At 41.5% G+C, this 21,895-nt stretch overlaps 1 protein-coding gene across 12 annotated transcripts in view; it reads right to left on the bottom strand.

The window, feature by feature from the left end:
- Cep112 (centrosomal protein 112) overlaps positions 1-21,895 on the bottom strand; it is a 435,401-nt gene that overhangs the window by 95,954 nt on the left and 317,552 nt on the right. For 11 of the 12 annotated variants that reach the window (XM_030246412.1, NM_029606.3, NM_001373899.1 and 8 more), the window contains 2 exons: positions 12,022-12,084; positions 6,843-6,992 (listed from right to left, as the gene is read on the bottom strand). The exons of the other annotated variant lie outside the window; for it this stretch is intronic. In XM_030246412.1, coding sequence (XP_030102272.1) covers positions 6,843-6,992; positions 12,022-12,084 — 213 coding nt within the window. The remainder of the gene's footprint in view (positions 1-6,842; positions 6,993-12,021; positions 12,085-21,895) is intronic. 12 annotated transcript variants of the gene reach the window in all.

Below are 21,895 nucleotides of genomic sequence, written 5' to 3'. Positions count from 1 at the left end.
ATCTAATGAGATGATCACATGGTTTTTGTCTTCGTGTTTGTTTATATACTGGATTACATTGATGGATTTCCGTATATTAAACCACCCTTGCATCCCTGGGATGAAACCTACTTGGCCAGGATGGATGATTGTTTGGATGTGTTCTTGGATTCAGTTAGCAAGAACTTTATTGAGGATTTTTGCATCGATATTCATAAGGGAAATTGGTCTGAAGTTCTCTATCTTTGTTGGGTCTTTTTGTGGTTTAGGTATCAGAGTAATTGTGGCTTCATAGAATGAGTTGGGTAGAGTACTATTTGGTGGAATAGTTTGTGAAGAACTGGGATTATATCTTCTTTGAAGGTCTGATAGAACTTTCCACTAAACCCATCTAGTCCTGGCCTTTTTTTGGTTGGGAGTCTATTAATGACTACTTCTATTTCTTTAGGGGATATAGGACTGTTTAGATCATTAACCTGATCTTGATTTAACTTTGGTACCTGGTATCTGTCTAGAAACTTGTCCATTTTATCCAGGTTTTCCAGTTTTGTTGAGTATAACCTTTTGTAGAAGGATCTGATGGCGTTTTGGATTTCTTTAGGATCTGTTGTTATGTCTCCCTTTTCATTTCTGATTTTGTTAATTAGGATGCTTTCCCTGTGCCCTCTAGTGAGTCTGGCTAAGGGTTTATCTTGTTGATTTTCTCAAAAAACAAAAACAAAAACAAAAACAAAAACAAAACAGCTCCTCGTTTGGTTGATTCTTTGAATAGTTCTTGTTGTTTCCACATGGTTGATTTCACCCCTGAGTTTGATTATTTCCTGCCGTCTATTCCTCTTGGGTGAATTTGCTTCCTTTTGTTCTAGAGCTTTTAGGTGTGTTGTCAACCTGCTAATGTGTGCTCTCTCTAGTTTCTTTTTGGAGGCACTCAGAGCTATGAGTTTCCCTTTTGGAAATGCTTTCATTGTGTCCCATAAGTTTGGGTATGTTGTGGCTTCATTTTCATTAAACTCCAAAGAGTCCTTAATTTCTTTCTTTATTCCTTCCTTGACCAAGGTATCATTGAGGAGAGTGTTGTTCAGTTTCCACGTGAATGTTGGCTTTCTATTATTTATTTTGTTATTGAAGATCAGCCTTATTCCGTGTTGATCTAATAGGATACATGGGACAATTTCAATATATTTGTATCTGTTGAGGCTTGTTTTGTGACCAATTATGTGGTCAATTTTGGAGAAGGTACCATGAGGTGCTGAGAAGAAGGTATATCCTTTGTTTTAGGATAAAATGTTCTGTAGATATCTGTTAGATCCATTTGTTTCATAACTTCTGTTAGTTTCACTGTGTCCCTGTTTAGTTTGTTTCCATGATGTCCATTGGTGAAAGTGGTGTGTTGAAGTCTCCCACTATTATTGTGTGAGGTGCAATGTGTGCTTTGAGCTTTACTAAAGTTTCTTTAATGAATGTGGCTGCCCTTGTATTTGGAGCATAGATATTCAGAATTGTGGGTTCCTCTTGGAAGATTTTACCTTTGATGAGTATGAAGTGTCCCTCCTTGTCTTTTTTCATAACTTTGGGTTGGAAGTTGATTTTATTTGATATTAGAATGTCTACTCCAGCTTGTTTCTTCAGACCATTTGCTTGGAAAATTGTTTTCCAGCCTTTCACTCTGAGGCAGTGTCTGTCTTTTTCCCTGAGATGGGTTTCCTGTAAGCAGCAGAATGTTGGGTCCTGTTTGTGTAGCCAGTCTGTTAGTCTATGTCTTTTTATTGGGGAGTTGAGTCCATTGATATTAAGAGATATTAAGGAAAAGTAATTGTTGCTTCCTATTATTTTTGTTGTTAAAGTTGGCATTCTGTTCTTGTGGCTGTCTTATTTTAGGTTTGTTGAGGGAGTACCTTCTTGCTTTTTCTAGGACGTGGTTTCTGTCCTTACATTGCTTTTTTTTACTGTTATTATCCTTTGAAGGGCTGGATTCATGGAAAGAGAATGTGTGAATTTGGTTTTGTTGTGGAATACTTTGTTTCTCCATCTAAGGTAATTGAAAGTTTGGCTGGGTATAGTAGCCTGGGTTGGCATTTGTGTTCTCTTAGTGTCTGTATAACATCTGTCCAAGCTCTTCTTGCTTTCATAATCTCTGGTGAAAAATCTGGTGTAATTCTGATAGGCTTGCCTTTATATGTTACTTGACCGTTTTCCCTTACTGATTTTAATATTCTATCTTTATTTAGTGCATTTGTTGTTCTGATTATTATGTGTTGGGAGGAATTTCTTTTCTGGTCCAGTCTGTTTGGAGTTCTGTAGGTTTCTTGTATGTCCATGGGCATCTCTTTCTTTAGGTTTGGGAAGTTTTCTTCTATAATTGTGTTGAAGATATTTGCTGGCCCTTTGAGTTGAAAATCTTCTTTCTTCTCTACTCCTATTATCCGTAGGCTTGGTCTTCTCATTGTGTCCTGGATTTCCTGGATGTTTTGAGGTAGGATCTTTTTGCATTTTGTATTTTCTTTGATTGTTGTGCCGATGTTCTCTATGGAATCTTCTGCACCTGAGATTCTCTCTTCCATCTCTTGTAGTCTGTTGCTGATGCTCGCATCTATGGTTCCAGATTTCTTTCCTAGGGTTTCTATCTCCAGCGTTGCCTCACTTTGCGTTTTCTTTATTGTGTCTACTTCCATTTTTAGGTCTTGGATGGTTTTATTCAATTCCATCACCTGTTTGGTCATGTTTTCCTGCAATTCTTTAAGGGATTTTTGTGCTTCTTCTTTAAGGTCTTCTACCTGTTTAGCAGTGTTCTGTATTTCTTTGAGTGAGTTATTAAAGTCCTTCTTGATGTCCTCTACCATCATAGTGAGATATGCTTTTAAATCCGAATCTAGCTTTTCAAGTGTGTTGGGGTGCTCTGGATTGTGGGAGTGCTGGGTTCTGGTGTTGGTGAGTGGTCTTGGTTTCTGTTAGTAAGATTTTTACGTTTACCTTTCTCCATATGGTAATCTCTGGAGTTAGTTGATTTAGTTGTCTCTGGTTAGAGATTGTTCCTCTCGTAATTCTGTTAGCCTCTATCAGCAGACCTGGAAGACTAGCTCTCTCCTCTGAGTTTCAGTGGTCAGAGCACTCTCTGAAGGCAAGCTCTCCTCTTGCAGGGAAGGTGCACAGATATCTGGCGTTCGGACCTCCCTCCTGGCTGAAGATGAAGGCCCAAAACAGGACCTGTCCCTGAAGTTGTAACCTGGGTTTTTATGGTAAAGCACCCTGTGAACATCTTCAATATGATTACACTGCCTCCTCTGACAGGATTGCAGTTTACTTCCTATAGTGAGAGATATGGGAAGGAGACAGAATGCTTGGCATCACAGGTGTGTGGTATAGGACAGCTTCATACCATGACTAAGCATTTCATGACTAAAGCCAAGTATGTCTCTTTAATCAACCATACTGGGGTGAATTCTAGAATTGGGTCAAAGGCTAAGCAGGCCTCCTAAGCAATTTAATAGTGATGAGCACTGTCAAATTATTATCCAAAGTATTTTACCATGCTTCAGTGCATGCATGGGTGTCCTCAGTGGATTTGAGACCGTATTCTCACTCACATGTTCTCTACAGCATGACTTTAGTACCCACAGAAATCCAGTTAGCTCAGGGGGCAGGCACGAGGTTTACTAATCATCTCTAGTCTTGGTCCTCAGTTTTTGAAAGCTCAGCTCATCAAGCTGAGTGGTGAAGCAGGTTTCACAAACAGTTAGCATCCTTGTTGCTTATACACCATTGCTGTTTCTTCAGACAGATGTATTTGCTTCCAGAAAATTGAGCCTCATGGTGACTCTACCTCTCTAATTATCGACAGATGCCCCTGTATCTGCATCTGGATGTACAGACCCCTAAATGTAATTAGAATGTAAAATGCTTAGATTTTTCCTATCATTCAGGCAGACAGAAGAGTGGAGTAAGGATCCCCACCTGGGTATCTGGCTATTTCAGAGATCCCAGGTAAGGACATGGAGAGAAGGCATAACAGTGGACAAACAGCTCAGTCTCTCAAGGAAAAGACTGTGGCTTGAACCTTGAACACTAGTTGTTGGCCAGATTGGTGTTGTACTGGTTATCCAATCTCGTCTTTGTCTCCCCAAAGCCATGACCAGGAGATCCATTTCTTAGAAAGATTCCCCTAAGAGTTGGGGAAATGGAAGTGTGAGTGAGTGGGGAAGCAGAGAAGGAAGCTGAGAAGCCACAAGGCCCTGAAGCTGCTGGAGGACTGGAGGACCAGAGGGGCATGGATAGGAGAAGACCTGGAGAAGCCCACAGGAGCTGCTATAAGTGTTGAGGTGACCAAGACTCCTCTGTACATCCAGCAAGCTCAGACTAAGCTGAAAGGAATGGTGCCTACTTTTGTTCCAAAACCCCACTGAGGAGTAGGAGCTTTGATGGACAGCAAGAGGGACATAGAGGAGAAGCCTCCAGAAGCCGGGGCGAGGAAGAGCACTGCAGTGCTCCAGCCTCTTCCCTCAGAGACATGGGCAGGCTGCCTGAGAGCTGGAAGCTCAGAGAGGATGAGAGAACTTTCTGGAAATGTCTATGACCAAGAGTTAAGTGCTGGGCATGGAACTGGGGTTAGGTTGGTGGAAAATTAAAGTCTTTCTAATAGTCTGCAGGCCTGTCCTTGGATGTACCTTCCCTTCTTTACCTTTTAAGAATCAAGTTGTATATGTATAGATGAAGAAGAGGTAATTTGAGTTATATGTACACATGTCAAGATATTTTGTAGTTTCATGTGATTGGTTTCCGAAAGTTAAAGACAATAAAAAGTACGAAACAGGCAAAAGAATTTGTAAGAGCTAAGTGATGTAATGGAACAAAAATAAATGAAAATGTTTGTTAGAGAAGCCAGAATGTGGTGAGGCTTGGATGAATATCACCTATTATTCTGTGTGTGTGTGTGTGTGTGTGTGTGTGTGTGAGAGAGAGAGAGAGAGAGAGAGAGAGAGAGAGAGTACACCAGAGGAAAAAGTCAAATAAACAACTGCTAATAAATCAACTTTTATCTTAACAGTGTTAATAGAGGTAGGTAAACAACCTGGTCTCTTTACATACTAAGTAACACTATCATTGCATTTCCACTTTTTCTTTAATTAATAAACTTTTATTCTCCAGACAAGATTTTGCTATAAAGCTCAGGCTGGCCTTGAACTCATGATTCCCTTGGCCTTAGCAGAGTGCTGCAATTACAGGAATGTGCCATGGCTTTTTAACTGACCTGTAACTGTAATTTGTTACTATCAGGAAAAATAAACTACATATGTTTCTGCACATGTTATATACATATCAACTGCCATATTTAAATTCAGTCTGTGATTTGGGATGGGTCTGAAGTTATGATTAAAAGGCTTTTCCCTTTTATCATGCAAATGGAGTACAACTATAAGAATAAATATTTAAAAATGGGTAATTGTACTATTTACAATTCTCTCAAGGTATCTTTAATCCTCTAAAAACAATGCTAGGATGGTTGCTGGGGTAACCTAACTCATGTCTTCTTCTGCTTATAAATGGGATCCACTTGTTTATTTGAAAATTGGAAATTACCAACCACTTGGTTATTTGGATATAAGTGGAAGAGAAATCTACTTAAAAGGTAATTTTATGTAAGAAACAGTTCAAACAAACTCTACAGCTAGGTCATGCAGCAGACATTCACACCAGGCCAATGCACTGACTGTGGTGAAAAGTGGGCATCCACAATCGAAAGGGGCTTGGAGGACAGATGCTCTCAGTGGCAAGAACTCGAAGGGAAGATGGACGCTCTTGGTGGCCACAACATGAAAGGAAATGGGCTTTTGTTTCCCCCCTTTTGTCTTATAACCCAGGGATGCAAAAAGCTTACAAGTAGAAATAAATAGGTAACTCATTATTAATCAAATCCTGTAAAATTAGGAGGTTGTCTGTACTTGTCTCAAAAGATTTTTCCATCGCTTAAAGCCTTTTATTGTATTCAATACCATGTAGGCTTACATTTTACACACACACACACACACACACACACACACACACACAGAGCAAAAATTTCTTTGCTGTCTATGATTACTCTACATGTTTTAAGTATTGTTAAAGCAACGGCAGTAAAAAATAACCTTTTGCTGGGCATCCCTTAAAACAATTTTGTTCTCCTTTCAGCCTTATTTATAAAGGTTTCCAGATGCTGCTCCTTACAGATGAATCGCAGCATGATGTAGACATTTACAATAGTATCCGCCACTATGAAGCCAAGGACAATGCTTCTTTGAGCTCTAACTGCCTCTAACCCAGAGGATCAGGTCCAGGGAGCTCTCTGTTGCTACTAAGGTGTGAATGGTTCTCTGAAGCCATTTAGAAACAACCAAAGTTCTCAGCAGCAACAATCAACCCTGTGCAACGTCAAAGCATATCAGATGGCTGGCATTCCATGCCGGGGACAGATGCTATTGCTCACTCAGTGACTGCACAATGAAAGGATGTGGGCAAAGAGCAGATAAAAATGGAAAGCTGACTTCTGTATGTGCTAGGCAGCAGTGCTGAGCTCAAACACTCATTCTAATTTCAAGAGACAATTCCAAAGTAATTCTCAAGAGAAAGGCGAGGTATTTTTCAGATAGTTGTTCAATATGAATGGCTAAAGCTTGCCAAAAATGACTTTTTATGCTGGCATGCGATCTCTTGGAGGGAAGTCAGCCTGAGTCACTGGATACATCAAAGGTAGAGAGTCCAGTGAATGAATTACTGCAGGCTGTGTGAGCAAGCCAGATACCTGAGTTCATCTGCCCACTGCTGAGATTCCAGCCTCCTTTTAATTACATGAAAGCAGCTGGTACCACTGGTTGCTGGAGTCTTCAGATTACCTTGATTGCTTGGTCATTATCTCTAATCAGCTGCTGCTTCTCATCTTCAAACTTTTGTATAACATCCTGGAGCCGCCTTTCTGCAGCAAGCTGCTGCCGACTGCTCTCCTCTTTCAGAGAGGAAATGGTTGTCTGAAGTTCTGCTATGATCTAAAATGAAAACAGCATGCTGTAACTTCAAATTCTCCAGCAAGAGGCATCTATTTTATATGTATTTATGCTTAACAAAAGAATGAATTTGGCAAAACTCTATTCCACAAACTGAACATTTTCAATTAACATATCACTCAGGATAATGCACAAAATTCCACACAATAAAAGGCTCCAATAAAACTGTGAATGGTGAACAACTGCTCAACCAAATATTTTTGGAAGACATTTCCACTCTAACATTCCACAATATTTACTCATCAGAAGAAAGAACATCTGTGATCTCAAAAAAATGAAAAGCGTCAGATTGTATTTTATTGAGAAATAAACTTTTTAAGAGTGAGAAAGGCTGGTCTGACTTTTGTAAGACTTTGTACTACCACCACCTATCATTTCCCCAACCCCCATCACCACCCGCCCCCACCACCACCCACCAAACTCCCAGCAAGCTAAGTAAGTTCATTCCTCATGGCCACTTAATTCTATGCAGTAACCCTTGGGCATTAACTACTGTTTATGGATTGTGTTGAAATTTAAAGTTTTTATATCACTTGCTACTGTGAGATACAAAGCGAGGTTAGATATTTCACCTTGTTGAAGATGATTCCCAGCTATGGAGCTAGGTAAGAATTGAAGCCCACAGACAGCTTCATCCTCCAGTGAGCCAGTTTCCTTTTTGTTTTTTAACAAGATTTTGGTATCAAAGAGAAGTTCATACTTCCAAACAGGTTGTCTCCTCCTTAACTATGCTCATATGCTATACTCATGAAAGTTTACTCTGGGTGGGTGGTGATAAGATGGGTGATGGGGGGTAGGTGGTAGTGGCGGGTAGGAGGTGGTAGTTGGTAGTGATGGTATACTTTTAAAGTACAAAATATATTTTCTCAAATGTTAGGACTGAGCAAATCAGTAGTGAGAGTAGAGGCATGCGGATCGGGAGCTGGAGGACAGTTTCAGCTGTATGTTGACTTTGAAGCTAACTTGGGCTACATGAAATGTTGCCTCAAAAAATTGAGGCAGCCAAGGTTGAAGATAAAAATATTTTGGGGATATTTCAAATGATTTTAGGGGCTCAAAACCAGGATATCCCTCATTTTTAAAGGATTGTGAACAATGCATACAAGAAGAAATGAGTGTAGGTGTTGGAAGGAGCTGCGCATAAGCAATGCTGCAAGGAAAGCATGATTGCCTCTACAGTCTGTAGGGGAGGGAATAAGGACGTCTGTGGGACAATGGGATCATATCTGGAAGGCTCTTTCTAAAGCTCATGAAGGGAACATGAGGCAGTGTCAGGACACTGGAGTAGAACGAACTCTACAGCCAGACAAGTGGGTAGAATGGCTGTCACCTAAAGAGATTTAATATTTCAGACTAGGAGGTGATCAGAACACTAGGTTTACAAGCAGAATGTAGCCAAGGAACACAACAGTCAAGTCTACTGGCTGTAGACTTAAGAGTGTATGAAAACACACTTCTTCACCTTAGCTCAGTGCATACATCACTAGCACTCACTAAATATTTGAGTAGTGATCATAATGGTAAATAAAGTAGTGAACTACCATGCTAAATAGGAAACACTCATCACCTGGAAAACTGAACTGACATAATCTAGCCAGTCCATAAATAATAGTAAAAAATTTCTGAAAGAAAAATAATACATTATAGACAATCATTATTGGGAATGTCCAGTTTGGATAGAATCATAAGGAACACAAAATGTCACTAAGTGTTCAACCTCTATCTACCTCAGAGTAAGGACTGGATTCGGACATTTCCACGTAGATATGAGAAATTAACGCTCTGGTTAACAACAGGGGCTGTTTTGGGAGGGGTGTTATAAGCAGCCTGATCCATGAAAGCAATAATAGCTGCTAATAATTGTTAAGCAATGAAACTTTACATAGATATTAGGATCGTATTTAACGTCTTTACAGAATGTAAAATAGAGGTTAAATTTCGATTTTTAAATCATTCTACGTTTTTTTCTAGATTTTGGTACACTTTGAAACTCTTCCTCTAAGTTCAATAGCCAACATAAACCACACCTAAAAAAGACAGGAGGGTATTGGGGCTCCTAACAAAATACAGGAAGACAGAGACCCCTGCTACCCTCTACTTCTTGGCATGGCCCCTGGACACAGTTGGGGCATTAATCTGCACCATGAAGGGGAAGCAAGCCAGGGTAGTGATGAGGGATGATTGGCAGGGGGGTGGGGGTGGGGTTCATGTGGCAGTTGGTCCTCTTCAGCTACGAATACTTTTGTAGAACTGTAATACCTTGTTTTGGGATCTGAACTGTGAAGACTCAGAAGGCAAGGTAACTGTCTAATCTTCAGACAAAAAGAACAAATCTGTGACTGGGAGAAGTCCCATGGCCAGAGATGATGCCACCCTTGTGCTATGATGAACGCTGTGTGGTTCACAAGGGGCACAGGCTCTGAGTGTGCTGAGGTGAAGTGCACATGTGCTACTAGGACCAAAGCTTTTGATAAAATCTCAAAGATCAAATAACTTCCTTTACAGGAGGAAAAGATTTCAAATATTTTCTAAATTTAAACGGCTGTTCTCTTGAGCACCCATGGACCCATTTCTACTATATTCACATTTGCACTGCTCTTAAGAGGGAGATTTTAAAATTCCAATAAACACACTGAAGCAACATTGCTTCTGGCGCTCTCATGAGCTCAATGAGATATGCATTAGAGATTTCTACAAACTAGCATCTGAAAGCACAAACAGTCCATGGTTCTGAGTTTTTGAAAATGTTTATTTAAAAATAATCTGTTTCTCAGTAGTGCCTGGCACTGTAGGCGAATGCTTTCAAATGCCAGTTCATGGCTATAAATACTCACTGTCTCAGAGATGGGTACAGACGAGTGCTGTTATCAGAGTAAGGCTATCTTCCATTTGACATTCCTTTAGTATGTGTGTTTCTGGCATCAATTGATCTTTAGTTTATGAAATGATTACCGTGCCTGATAGTTACTGGTTTTTTTCCCACGGCCTTTCCCTTAATGTCTTGAAGAAAAATAGCATGCTTGCACATTTCCAAATTTTGTAGAGAAATTTCATCAGTCTTTAAGCACCTCAAAGCATGGTGTCTGATGAAAAAATTCCAACTTTCCTCTAGATCTCTTCCTTGGTTTTCTTCTTCCTTTTCCTACTGAAATATTCACACACCTAAGGTTGCTAACAGTTATTAAATGTTTTAGTACATACAAGGCACTATGTGCTTTGGCTATTAATTTTACTTACTAGTTAACAGTGTCTTAAGAAGTAGGTAATAATCTTTCCTTGACTAATGAGGAAACTAGATTCCAGTGGTGGCAGGTAAACTCCCTGAAGGACACACAGGTGGCACCACTGTCTGGTATGCCAACCCAGCCTGTGGACTCCTGGGCTTTTCTACACGCTAGCATTTAATTTGCTCTAATGTCACCTGACCAGTCTTCTGCACACACTCTGTAGCTCAGCCTAAGTTTACACTCTGTTCACACTCTTGTGAGTTAAGCACTTGTATTAGCCAGCTTCCATCTTACTGTCTCTATCTTCCATTTCAAATAAAGCAAAAGAAGCACGATGCCAAATTGCAATTTTTCATGTTTCTGTTTCAACGTTAACTTGGGAGTGCTCAGATCTCTTTCAGCTGGTTATAAGCATCATCTTGGCAGACTGACAAGGGCATTTCTTCCTAAGGGCTGGAATAATGGCAACCATGCCATAATCATCTTTCACATGAACACATATGACTATTCAATTAGAGACTTCTGGGTTTCTTAATGGTTTGTGAATTATATAACACGCTCATTTTAGAAACAATTACAGAATTAACATTTCCTGATAACCATATTCAAAGTTTTGCTGTATTGGGAAGGTGAAGCACTGGGGCAGGCTGGTATGTCAAAGGTCAAGCTTGCCACTTTGAAGTCAGATCCAGGCTGAGTCCTGGCTTAGTCACTTGCTAACTCCTATGAGCTCATCTCTCTGATCTCTGTTTTCTACCCTCTACTGCTGAGCTACATCCTTAGCCAGCTCTTAACTCTCCGTTTTCTCAACTGGAAAACGGAGCCAATACGGAAGACTGAATAAAGTCACTAGGTTTTTGCCCAGGAATGTTGGGTATTGCCATCTGTTCTGTTGCTCCTTTTATGAGGCATTCATAAAATGTTACATGAATTTCACTTTATACACCATTGTACACAGGCAACGACACTAAAGCCAAACTTAAAATCACTAGACAGGAAAACTGTAAAACTAAATGGTTTAGTTATTCATTTACCAAATGAAGGTAACCACTGGTTACATCTAGGAGAACTCACGGTACTCCAGAGGTTTGATGCTCCCTAACTGAAGCTATTGGAAAATGGACCAACTCGTGCAGCAAAAGTACTGCCAGCATCACCCCTCAAGCAGAGGTGGCGTTTTAACTGTTAGTCTTCCTTGTAGGAAAACAGCCAGAGTTAACCAGCCAGCGATGGATGCAGGGATTCTTTTCCTTCCTCCAGAAGAAGCCAGCAGTTGAGCTTATAATTTAACCTAGAATTGTATGTCATTTTAAATTAGTTAACAAGCTAGCTCATGGGTGCAACAAGTTAGAATATTGAAAAAAAAAAAGGGAAAAACAGATGTTATCAACCTGCTTACATCACAAATGTAGGTGTGTATCTCCTGCCCTTGTGAAATGTGTTTCGGCCTGGGCTTGCTCAGTGTGCTAGCTAGTTTTACAACATCTTTGTGTGTGTGTGTGTGTGTGTGTGTGTGTGTGTGTGTGTGAGAACATTAAGGTGTGTGTGTGTAGTATGTTGGTTCAAATGGTTCAATATGTACAATTATTCCTAATTTAATAAGACCGAAGTATTAAAAACATATTTTATTTATCTACCCATAAAAATAGCATACTAATCCATGAAAAACTGACAAGAATTCGATTTAACTCTGAAGTACAAAGGCTTTGTTGTGTTTGTCGGTTTCCCTTTTGCGTTTGCTTTTGGATTGATTGTTTTCTTTTGTGTCTTTGGCTCATGCTTACCTGAGAAGATTTGGCAAGCTTCTGAGTGTATTCCTTCTCGATCTGCTTCAGCCTGCTGTTGGCCTGCAAAACACACGTACACGAACACACACACAGTGACCTGTGAGCTTGGTATCTCTTCCACATGCCTATCACCAGGCAGCTGGGATGCCTGCCAGCTGCACCGCCCTTCTGGGCAGCCAGAAAACCACAGGGCTCGTCTTTGATCTGACGCCAACTATTCATCACTGAAGAAGCAAGCAAGAAAAAAAGATCTCTCCTGCCAATTATTAGACAAACATAAGACTTCTGTGGATAGAAAGAAAAAGGGAGAAGGAGAGACAGAAATAGACACAGCAAGTGTGGCGGCTCAAAGGTAAAGGAAGGGAGAATGAAGAGCAGGAAGGGAAAGGGAGACAAATGGGACAGGGAACTGGCAGAGGAGGAAGGGAAGGAAGGGGGTGAATTGAATGCTCTTCACCTTAGCTGAAAAGGAAAATAAGTGCGCTCAGACAAAGACAGGCGTGAAAAGTTCAGACCACTAAGCAGAGTTGAGCCCCTACTTGGCTGAACACACAAGAGCAATCTTTTGAAGTGACAAATATATCTAAATCAAAGTTTTCTCTCCTGGAACTAGGGTAGCCTTCCCAGAATAAGTCCACACTGCTTAGAACGTGATTGTCCTCCTGCCACTCAAGCCTTGGTCTCTTAGATGTGACCCTCTTCCTGCTCTCTGGGAGTGCTTGAGATCTTCAACCTTTCCTTGGTGCTCAGATAGGCGAGAGTGACCCACCCTATCCAGGGCCCCTTCCCTGTCAAGCACACAGACCTTCATTTCTTGGAAATGGTTTCAGCATGTCTGCTCATCTATCCAGCTTCTCTGTTTTGTCATCTCTTCACTGTTTCTATTTTCCATATCTTTGTCTTGATTTCTCTTAGAGTTTCCTCACCTTTTACTTTAAGACATTCTATGGGATTAGAAACAACTGTCAAAGTAGCTGGAATTTCTATCGGTTCTTTCTTTTCTTTGAAGCAGCATCATTATGAACTCCCACTTTATAAGTGAGGAAACTGAGGCACAAAGTGTTTTGGCAACCTGCCTATCACCATATAGTACAGAAAATGATGGAGCTGAGACTTAACATCTGCCCCAAACACACACACACACACACACACACACACACACACACACACACACACACACCAAACTCAGTAGCTATTTTAACATTCATCCCAAACTCTAAGTCACAGTCCATGCCCTTTTTTCTTTTCTCTTCTCCTCTTTCTTTCCCTTTTCCCTTCCCTCTTCCCTTCCCTTCCCTTCCCCTTCCCTCCCATCTTCCTTCCTTCCTTCCTTCCTTCCTTCCTTCCTTCCTTCCTTCTTTCTTTTCTAGTGCTGTGGCTCAAACTCAGAGGTTCTAAATGGGACATCTATGTCACATGCCTTCTCCTAAGGTCCAGGGATCATTCAGGAGGAAGGTGCAGAAAGACTGTAAAAGCCAGAAGAGGTGGATGACTGTATTAAAATTGTTTTCTGGCCACAATTGGCAGTCAAACATGAACTCACAGTGCCTTGTCAGCAAGCCCAAGATCTGCACAAGATCATTCGAGACAAAATCCTAGCAGGCAGTGGGGGAGGTATCGGGAAGCCCCACCCTTAGCTGAGGAACTGTTGGCAATTGATGGCGAAGAGGGGGAAGAATCCGTTTTCTTTGGGGAATAATACTCTTGAATGTGTATACATGCTCCAGTAATGACCCCAAACCCCTGCATATATTGGCAGCACTAAGAGAATATAAGAAATTGGGAGGGAACCGTGGTAGGAGACACAGGATGCATTACGGGTTGGAAATGAGGGGTAGATTTGATCATTACACATTGTATACATACATAAAATTCTCAAGCAATGAAATAGTGTTACATTAAAAACAAACAACAAACACACCCACAAAACAACTCCAGGGCTTCATGCATACTGCTCCACTGAGCTGTATCACCAATCTTTCATTTTAAATCTGACAGAACTTCCTCAAGAAATAGAGATAGATAGGCAAGTGCTGTCTAATTGAATCGCATACTGGAAGGAGGGAGCAATCCATGCAGGCTCTTATAGTCATGGCAGTAAGGCTGAAGTGACACAACCTGTGAGATCCTAGAAGGCTGGTTCCCAGCCCTAACAAAGTATTGCAGAGAAGTGTTTGACAATGGATAGATATACCACACCCAGCCTTTTCCTGTGCAGTCTCCTAGCCCTTACTTTTGAAACAATCCTTTCAAAACTGTGCTTATAGCTTACTCCACAAATTTCCACATCTGCAGTCCCATCCAGTTTACACTCTAACTTTGTTAAAATGTATCAAGAGCACATGACCACTGCTATTTGTCTAGAAAGCTGTCACTTTCCACCCCAGCTCTGTGACTGACACAGTCACTTTCTGTTACAGAGTTGGGGCCACTTTGAACCTTTTGAGGTTTATTGGTTTTGATTCATATTCTGCTAATGTTACTTATCAAAAAATGCTTGATGAAGTATTTGTTGCTTTTAAAATAAACACTTAGAGAGCTCGCACCATACACCAGGCACTGTTCTAAGTGCTTTACAAATATTTACCCACTAGAGAACCTAAAAATTAACTGCAGTGCTGTAAAGACCAATTTCCTTTTCAGAGATGTTGGTCAGTGCAGAGAAGTCTGTGTCTTGGCTGCAGCTCCTTGCAGGACCTGTGGCTAGCTGTGTGGCTTGCAGGACCTGTGGCTAGCTGGCCCAAACAAACGAGACCAACTCCTTTACTGATAAATATCCAACTCATCCAGCTAGGCTAGGGCTGCAACATTGCATACAACACAGAAGAACCTCTCTCTACTTCTGTAGAGCTTCTGCTCGAGTGAAAAATATACTTTCAAAAGGTGATGATTTAGATGGTCTGATTGTCCATGATAGAGATGAAGGCAGGAAAGGGGGTTGTGAAAGGGAGAGGGAAGTTTGTAAGATGCAAAACACAAGTTCTCGAACACCTCCTAGAGAGACACAGGAGGCCATGGCCAACTCTAAGTACAAGGGCCCCGAGTCACAATAAAAATGTCCAGTGCAGGGGGTCAGTAAGCTAGTCACTAAGCAGTGACTGAGCTGAGCTCTGAGGAGAAAGGACCAGAATCTATAACTGCATGTGACTGCCAAGAATTCAGTTTTTAATATGAGTAACTAGGGAAGTTCCTGAAGTGTTTTCTGTATAGGAGAAAATAGTAATTTAAGTAGTAATAAGATCACTGGAGATTTTGTTGGGGGCAAGAAACAACAAAGAGGCCATTTAGGCTGCAGCAGCAAATAATACAGGTTGGCGAAGGGGGTGATGAGGCACAGGCAGACTTGGCCTGAAGGAAGTGACTGGACGTACTGCCTGATGAAAACAGATGAGGCAAGAGTGACTTCCGGGACTGAGGAGTGCATCAGTGGGGAGGAGACTGGATGTACAAGTATGAGGACCTGATTTTAGTCCCCAGGCCCCATATAAAGCTGGTGTAGTAGCTAAAAATTGGACAGTCCTACAGCAAGACAGGAAAGGGAGACGAGGCCCTGGAAGCCCATAGGCCACCTAGCTTCTTGTACATGGTGGACAACAACAACAACAGGAACAAGAGATTCGAACAAGGTGGAAGGTAAAGGACATACACCCAAGCATATCCTGACTGCCACATGCACATCATGGTATAAGTTCACCATATATACCAACATACACCCATACACATGCACACCATGGTATAAGTTCACCATATATACCAACATACACCCATACACATGCACACCATATATACCAACATACACCCATACACATGCACACCATATATACCAACATACATCCATACATATGCACACCATGGTATAAGATCACCATGTGTACCAACATATATTCAGACACTTGTGTACCTTGGTGTAAGTTCACCATAGGTACCAATTCATCCATATACACAAGTTAAAAAAATCCAAGATCTTTGTCCTAAATAAGTAGAAAATGAAGTTATTTCTTGTTATAAAAAAGCCATGAGTAGAGTAGGTTGTGAGAAGAAGATCAAAAGAGTAGTTATGGAAACATTCATCTCAGAGATGTGTTAGACTTATGGTTGAGGTGACTGAGTTTTTGAGTCTTGAGTTTGTGAGAGATGTGTAGGTTAAAATTATAAAGCAAGAACTTCCAAGATGTTCCTAGTGTATGAAATCATGCTGCAACATGTGCGTGTGAGACACAAAAAAGGGACAAGTGTAAGTATATTCAGCCCTGGGACTGCAGAGTTCCAGAGGCTAGACAACGAGGAGAAAAACAAACAGAAGACATGGACAGGGAGGTAAGGAACTAGAAGAACGTGGAATCAGGAAACCATGTGCAGGAGGCAGGCCAAGCTCTAGGCCTAACTGTCAAGTGCTGCAGGAGGCCACGCCCAGTGAGGAATGAGAAATGTTCACCTAGACCAGACAGACAGTACTCACTGCTGATGTGGAAAAAGAAAATTTTGGTAGAGTGCAAGGATGAAAGCAGGATCGATCAGAAGGGGCTCAAGAGAAAGTAGAAGTAGGTACTGGAGTGGGAGATAGAGAACTGTCAGAATTTTAAGAAGGAGAGAAATGAGGGAGGAGCAGTGCAGAGAGAGGAGGTAAGTGGAGTAGGACGAGGGGTGGCATAGGTCTCCAGACGCACCGGGATAAGTACAGCATTAGAGAAGAACACGGTGCAGATCACTGGAGACTTACCTTTAATAAATGGGATGCGTTATGGACTGAACTGTGTTCCAACACATCATTTACAGGCTGAAGCTCAAAGGTGATTTGATTACCTTTGGAGATAGAGCCTTTAGAGGCCACAGGGAAGGGGAGAAGAGATAGCACATCTAACCCTTCTTCATTTCCTTTCTCCCTTCTCCACCCTTGTCCCCAGGATGAATGGAGGTAAGGACGCAATGAGCAGAAGGCTCTACAAGCCAGGCAGGTTTCATCAGAAAGGAGCCTTGGCTTGCCTTGGTATTGGGCTTCCGACTCCAGGGCTGTGAGGGAATGCTGACTCTTAGCTTGTGGGGTCTGTGATGGCAGCCCCGCAGACTAACTCACAGCCTAGGAGGAGATGCCCTTGCTAGTGGTGCAGACCAGTGATCCTCAGAACAGTGGGGAGAAGTCCTTGATGCTTCTGTTTCCTCTGAGAAATAGGAGGAGAGATGCATCGGCTGGACAAGAGAGGGAATAGAAGAGACCACTGGAGGATGTGAGGAGCGGGAAAGACACACGGCGGGCATCGAGACAAGAAAGGGAGCAGAGCAAGGCTCAGCATTCTAGCAAACATCTGAAATTATCACTATTGAATTTAAAGCAAGATTGGTTTCTACAATGTAAACACTTCTAGAACTTGCCAATAGCTTAAAGGAGAAGACTCAATACACTGGTGACAGAGTATCTGAAAAGACAAAATTAATTTATCACCCTTTGAGGATTTTGCTATCTTTCTGAATCTAATTCACAGCATCCTACATTTTTAAACCCTTCTGAAATAAGTCTAAAATGCTTTTGGTTGAAAATTAAAAGCTAATTTACCATGTAAACTGGCCTTAAAGCACTTTTTAATATTTTTTATTCTCAAGATAGTACTAACTGTAAATTTCATTTCTATATATAAAATTAAGATTTAAATATTTCAAACCAAACCTTAGAAGTTGCACATGGCAGAGCACACCTATAATCTCAGTTTTCAGGAAGCTGAGCCACGAGAATTCTAAATTTGAGACCAGCCTATTACAAAGCAATATCTTCTTTCAATAACAACAAAAACCAACCAAACAAACAAACAAATCCCAAAAAACAAACCCTACTTTTATAGGCAGAACTTTCTATGTAAAACCATTGTTTCCACAGGCCTCCTCAGCATGGCCTTAACAGATAAACCCCAAATCAAACGAAACCAAACCAAACCAAACCCACAGAAGAGAAAGCCCATCATGGTTTTGCAGCCAGCCTTTTCCTAGAGCCTGCTGCTGTGTCTCGATGGCCCCTTGTCAGTGCCCACATTGGTGACGCCATGCACTTCCCTTCATACACACTAAGTCCTCCACCTTTAGAGGCTGCTTCTCTAGGTCACTCCTAGTGCAGAGGCCTGGGTGCGGGTCCCCTTTCCCTATGTAATTCCTAAGACAATCTCTGCAGCAGCTCATGCCTCCAGGTTTCTGCCCTGGTGTAATTCCTGTCCTGACTACCTTAGATGATGATGATATGGAAATGTGGGCCAAATAGCCCCTCATGACCCCAAAGAAAACCCAACCCAACAAAAAAACAACAAACTCATCTGGAGAGGAAAACAAATATGCAACAACAGCAGGGCACTCACCTGCCCCAAGACCTCTCATAAACATGCCTGCAGGGCTTCAGGCTCAGCAGCGCATATCTAACATACTAAAGTGGACCTGGATCTCCCAACATCTCCCAGTCCTCTCTCAAACCCCACCGGCTGCCCTAACCTTTCCAGCTCAGGCCTTTCCCAGCTCAGAGGCTCTCTTCCTTTCTCCCCACCCCACTGAGGGGCACTTTCTCTCTTTCTCTTTCCCTTACTGTCTCCCTTCCCACAACTTCCCTGGCCTCCTTCCTCGAGACTAGTGGACCTGCCTGAGAACAGCTTCCCAATAAACCTGCCTTTATATACTTTAATCTTGCCTGAATTGATCATTTTGCTGGTAGAGAATTTATCAGTGTCAATGGCCCATAACCACCTTAATGTGCTACCCTTTCTTGCAGGGTTCTTTTTAAGTGGTGGTCTGAGAGGGTCATGACCTTCTATCTTGTTTGGGACAGGGTCTCATGTTGCTCAGCACTGTCCACACCAAGCAAGGTGACCTGTAAGCTTCCACTCAGCTGTCTCCACATCTCATTTCATCATAGGAATACTGGGATGATAAGACTTGACTGGGTCTGCATCATATGGGGTCTGGCAAGTAATTTATTTCCTCAGTCCCCTGTCTGAAATCTCTTAAAGCACTGTGAAGACAGAGCTGACCATCCTGGTAAGACTGCAACATTCTACCAAAAAAATGTTGAGAGAATTTACAACCATATTTAATTTAAAATACACACAGACCAGTTGGGCTTCAAAAATCACTTACTTTACTTCCAAATAAAAGTGCACATTTGGCCAGGAATGGTGACACGTATCACTAATCCCAGCACCTGGGAGGCAGAAGCAGGTGGATTTCTGAGTTTGAGGCCAACCTGGTCTCCAGGACAGCCAGGGCTATACACAGAGATCATGTCTCCAAACAACAACAACAACAACAACAACAACAACAACAACAACAAAGCAGACAAACAAACAAAGAAAAGCAAGCAAACGAGGAAGGTGCCCATTTGTGGAGCCTGGACATCCATCAGCACACGGGAAGGAAGCCGATGAGGCCAGCTGTCCTACTCCTTTGGCTGATTTGCTTCTTTGCTTTGCACCATCAGCTTTGTGGCTTCCCACATATAAATCTGCTACATATTTTCTAATATTTAGACTTAAGTGTTTAATGTTGGAGAATGGCTATGTAAATGCTATTATGTTGTAAATTTAAAATTCCATTTTCTCATTGCCATACCCAGGAAGGCAGCCGACTTTTATATGTTAATCTTGCATCCTGAGACCTTCCTATATTTGCTTATTAGTCCCAGGGCTTCGCTAGTTCTTTTGGATTCTCTACAAAGACTGTCATATCATCTTTAAACCAAAAGCGCTGTCGCTTCCTTCCTTCCTTATCTGGGTAGCTTTATTTCTTTTTCCTGTCTGACTGCTCCATCTAACATAACCAGCAGCATGATGCTGAAAAAGAGTTTCACGGAGACCTCTCAGCCATGTTCTGTGTTACAGAAGTCATAAGTGAAATGTTACCCACAGGACTTTGGTAGATTTTCTTTCTAGAGTCGACATTTACCTCCATTCCTACTGGAGTCCTTAGGGTTCCACCAGAGAACAGGGCTGATGGGGTATCTGTACATTACACAGCCATGCAACTAGACGACAGTCCTGCCCACAATAATATGACAAGCCGTCCCCCAGCCCCAACAAAAGGCAGAATCAATTGTCTCTATGTCTACACTCCACCTAGCTGTGGCCTTGGGACGCTCTCCTTCATACTGAAAACAAAAACAAAAACAAAAACAAAAGCCGCAGAATGTGGACTGGATGAGAAGATATTTGTCACTTTCTTTTGAATATTGTTGGTTGGTTTGCATGTATATTTGTTTTCATTATATATGTATACAACATATGCATATAGAATATATATGTAAGTGTTGCATTATGCCTTGTGACATGTTTTTCTAACATTGTAGTAGTTTGATTCCTAATTGACTAGAATTTATAATCTGTACAATGATACCCTACTGTATTTTAACTTCTATGTTGCATTTATGACTGCCCTCCACTATTCTACGTAAAACCTGACATTTGTACATGTAATGGCCCCACTGTTACCTCTCAAACCTGAAACCCAAACTCTACTCATTTCATACTTTGTCCCTTCTTCTCTCCTTTCTGCATTGCTTCCTTATTGTATTAAATATTGATAGCATCTACTCTTAAAAACAAGTCTATGTAACACACTTCCAACCAGTACCCCAAAGCTGCTGTCTCTGAAACTTAACAGAATTACAGGTGTATACAAAAAGGTTTCTTAGAGCCAAGCAAACCAGAACTGCCAATAAGGAAGTGGAGCACCACTCTACCTCCCTGTAAACAGCTTCAGGAATGCAGTGTCAAGCAAAGCACCCTGTAAGGGGACTCACAGAAAATGAAACAAACAGCCACAGAATGGTGGATAAAGGGGCAATTTACAATTGGGAGACATATTCAGTCTAACATACACAAGATACAACCAAGAAACACAAAGAATGTAAGATCATTGTATCCCATCATATAGTATCCTAGACTGGAGACCATAGCCACCCAGATACATTTAAAAAGTATCTACCTACATTTTAAAAAGTTACATTTTATTTATTTTGTATACACATAATCTGTATCTATGTGTGGCCTCTGTGGTTTTTTGGAAGTCATGGTGGGCCTGTGAAGATAAAAAGGTAACTCTGGGGACTGGTTCCACCTTCTGGGGAAAGAGCTCAGATCCTCACGCTGGGCAGAAAGCATCTGTACTTAATGAGTCATAGTATAGGCTCTGGAATCTTGCTTTTGAAAAGGATCAATGGCCACAAGAATAGTCATACAATCACATGTTTGAATTTAGAGGTTCTGGTTGAGACTCTGAGAAGGTAGCTCCTAAAGGAAATAGCATATGGGAGGAGAAAGCCCAAAGGACTGGGTGAATTCAGCAAGGAATCAAAATCAAACAGAAATTTTAGGAATTAAGAAAACAATCAGATATTTCATCAAAGTACTTTTAGTATACAGCTTATGAAAGACAGTCGTAGGTAGTCCACAGTGGCTTTCTTGCATCCTGCACATGCTCAGAGCTCAGGAACTGTTCAGTGCATGAAGCTGGATGCTTCAGTAATAGCAGTTAGTTTACTGATCTTTAGTTCACACTTGAAGGACAAAGAGAAGCAAATTCTGATGCGGGTGAGGGATGGATGGCAGCACAGGAGAGATGTACTCGCCCACAAGGGGGAAATGCCAGTAGGCACACAAGCAACAGATTTCTAGCACCTCTTCCTACTGGGGCCACCCACCTGAAGGGGCTGCCTAGCCTCGGGGAGAGGCTGCCCACCTTGGTTAACTAGCTTTTCTTAAAAAGCCCTGACAGACCCACACAGGAGCAAACCTCTTGGCTCCTGATACCTCCAGTTGATAACTGAGATGAACCATAACACACAAGTTTGTGGAATTTTTTTTCCATAATGGATGTTGAATTCTATCATTTCTCAATATGATTCATA

This window comes from Mus musculus, chromosome 11 (assembly GCF_000001635.26).
Source record: "Mus musculus strain C57BL/6J chromosome 11, GRCm38.p6 C57BL/6J".
In the NCBI taxonomy this organism is placed as follows: domain Eukaryota; kingdom Metazoa; phylum Chordata; class Mammalia; order Rodentia; family Muridae; genus Mus; species Mus musculus.
The sequence above is the reverse complement of the archived record's forward strand: the minus strand, read 5'-3'. Positions and strand labels throughout refer to the sequence as shown.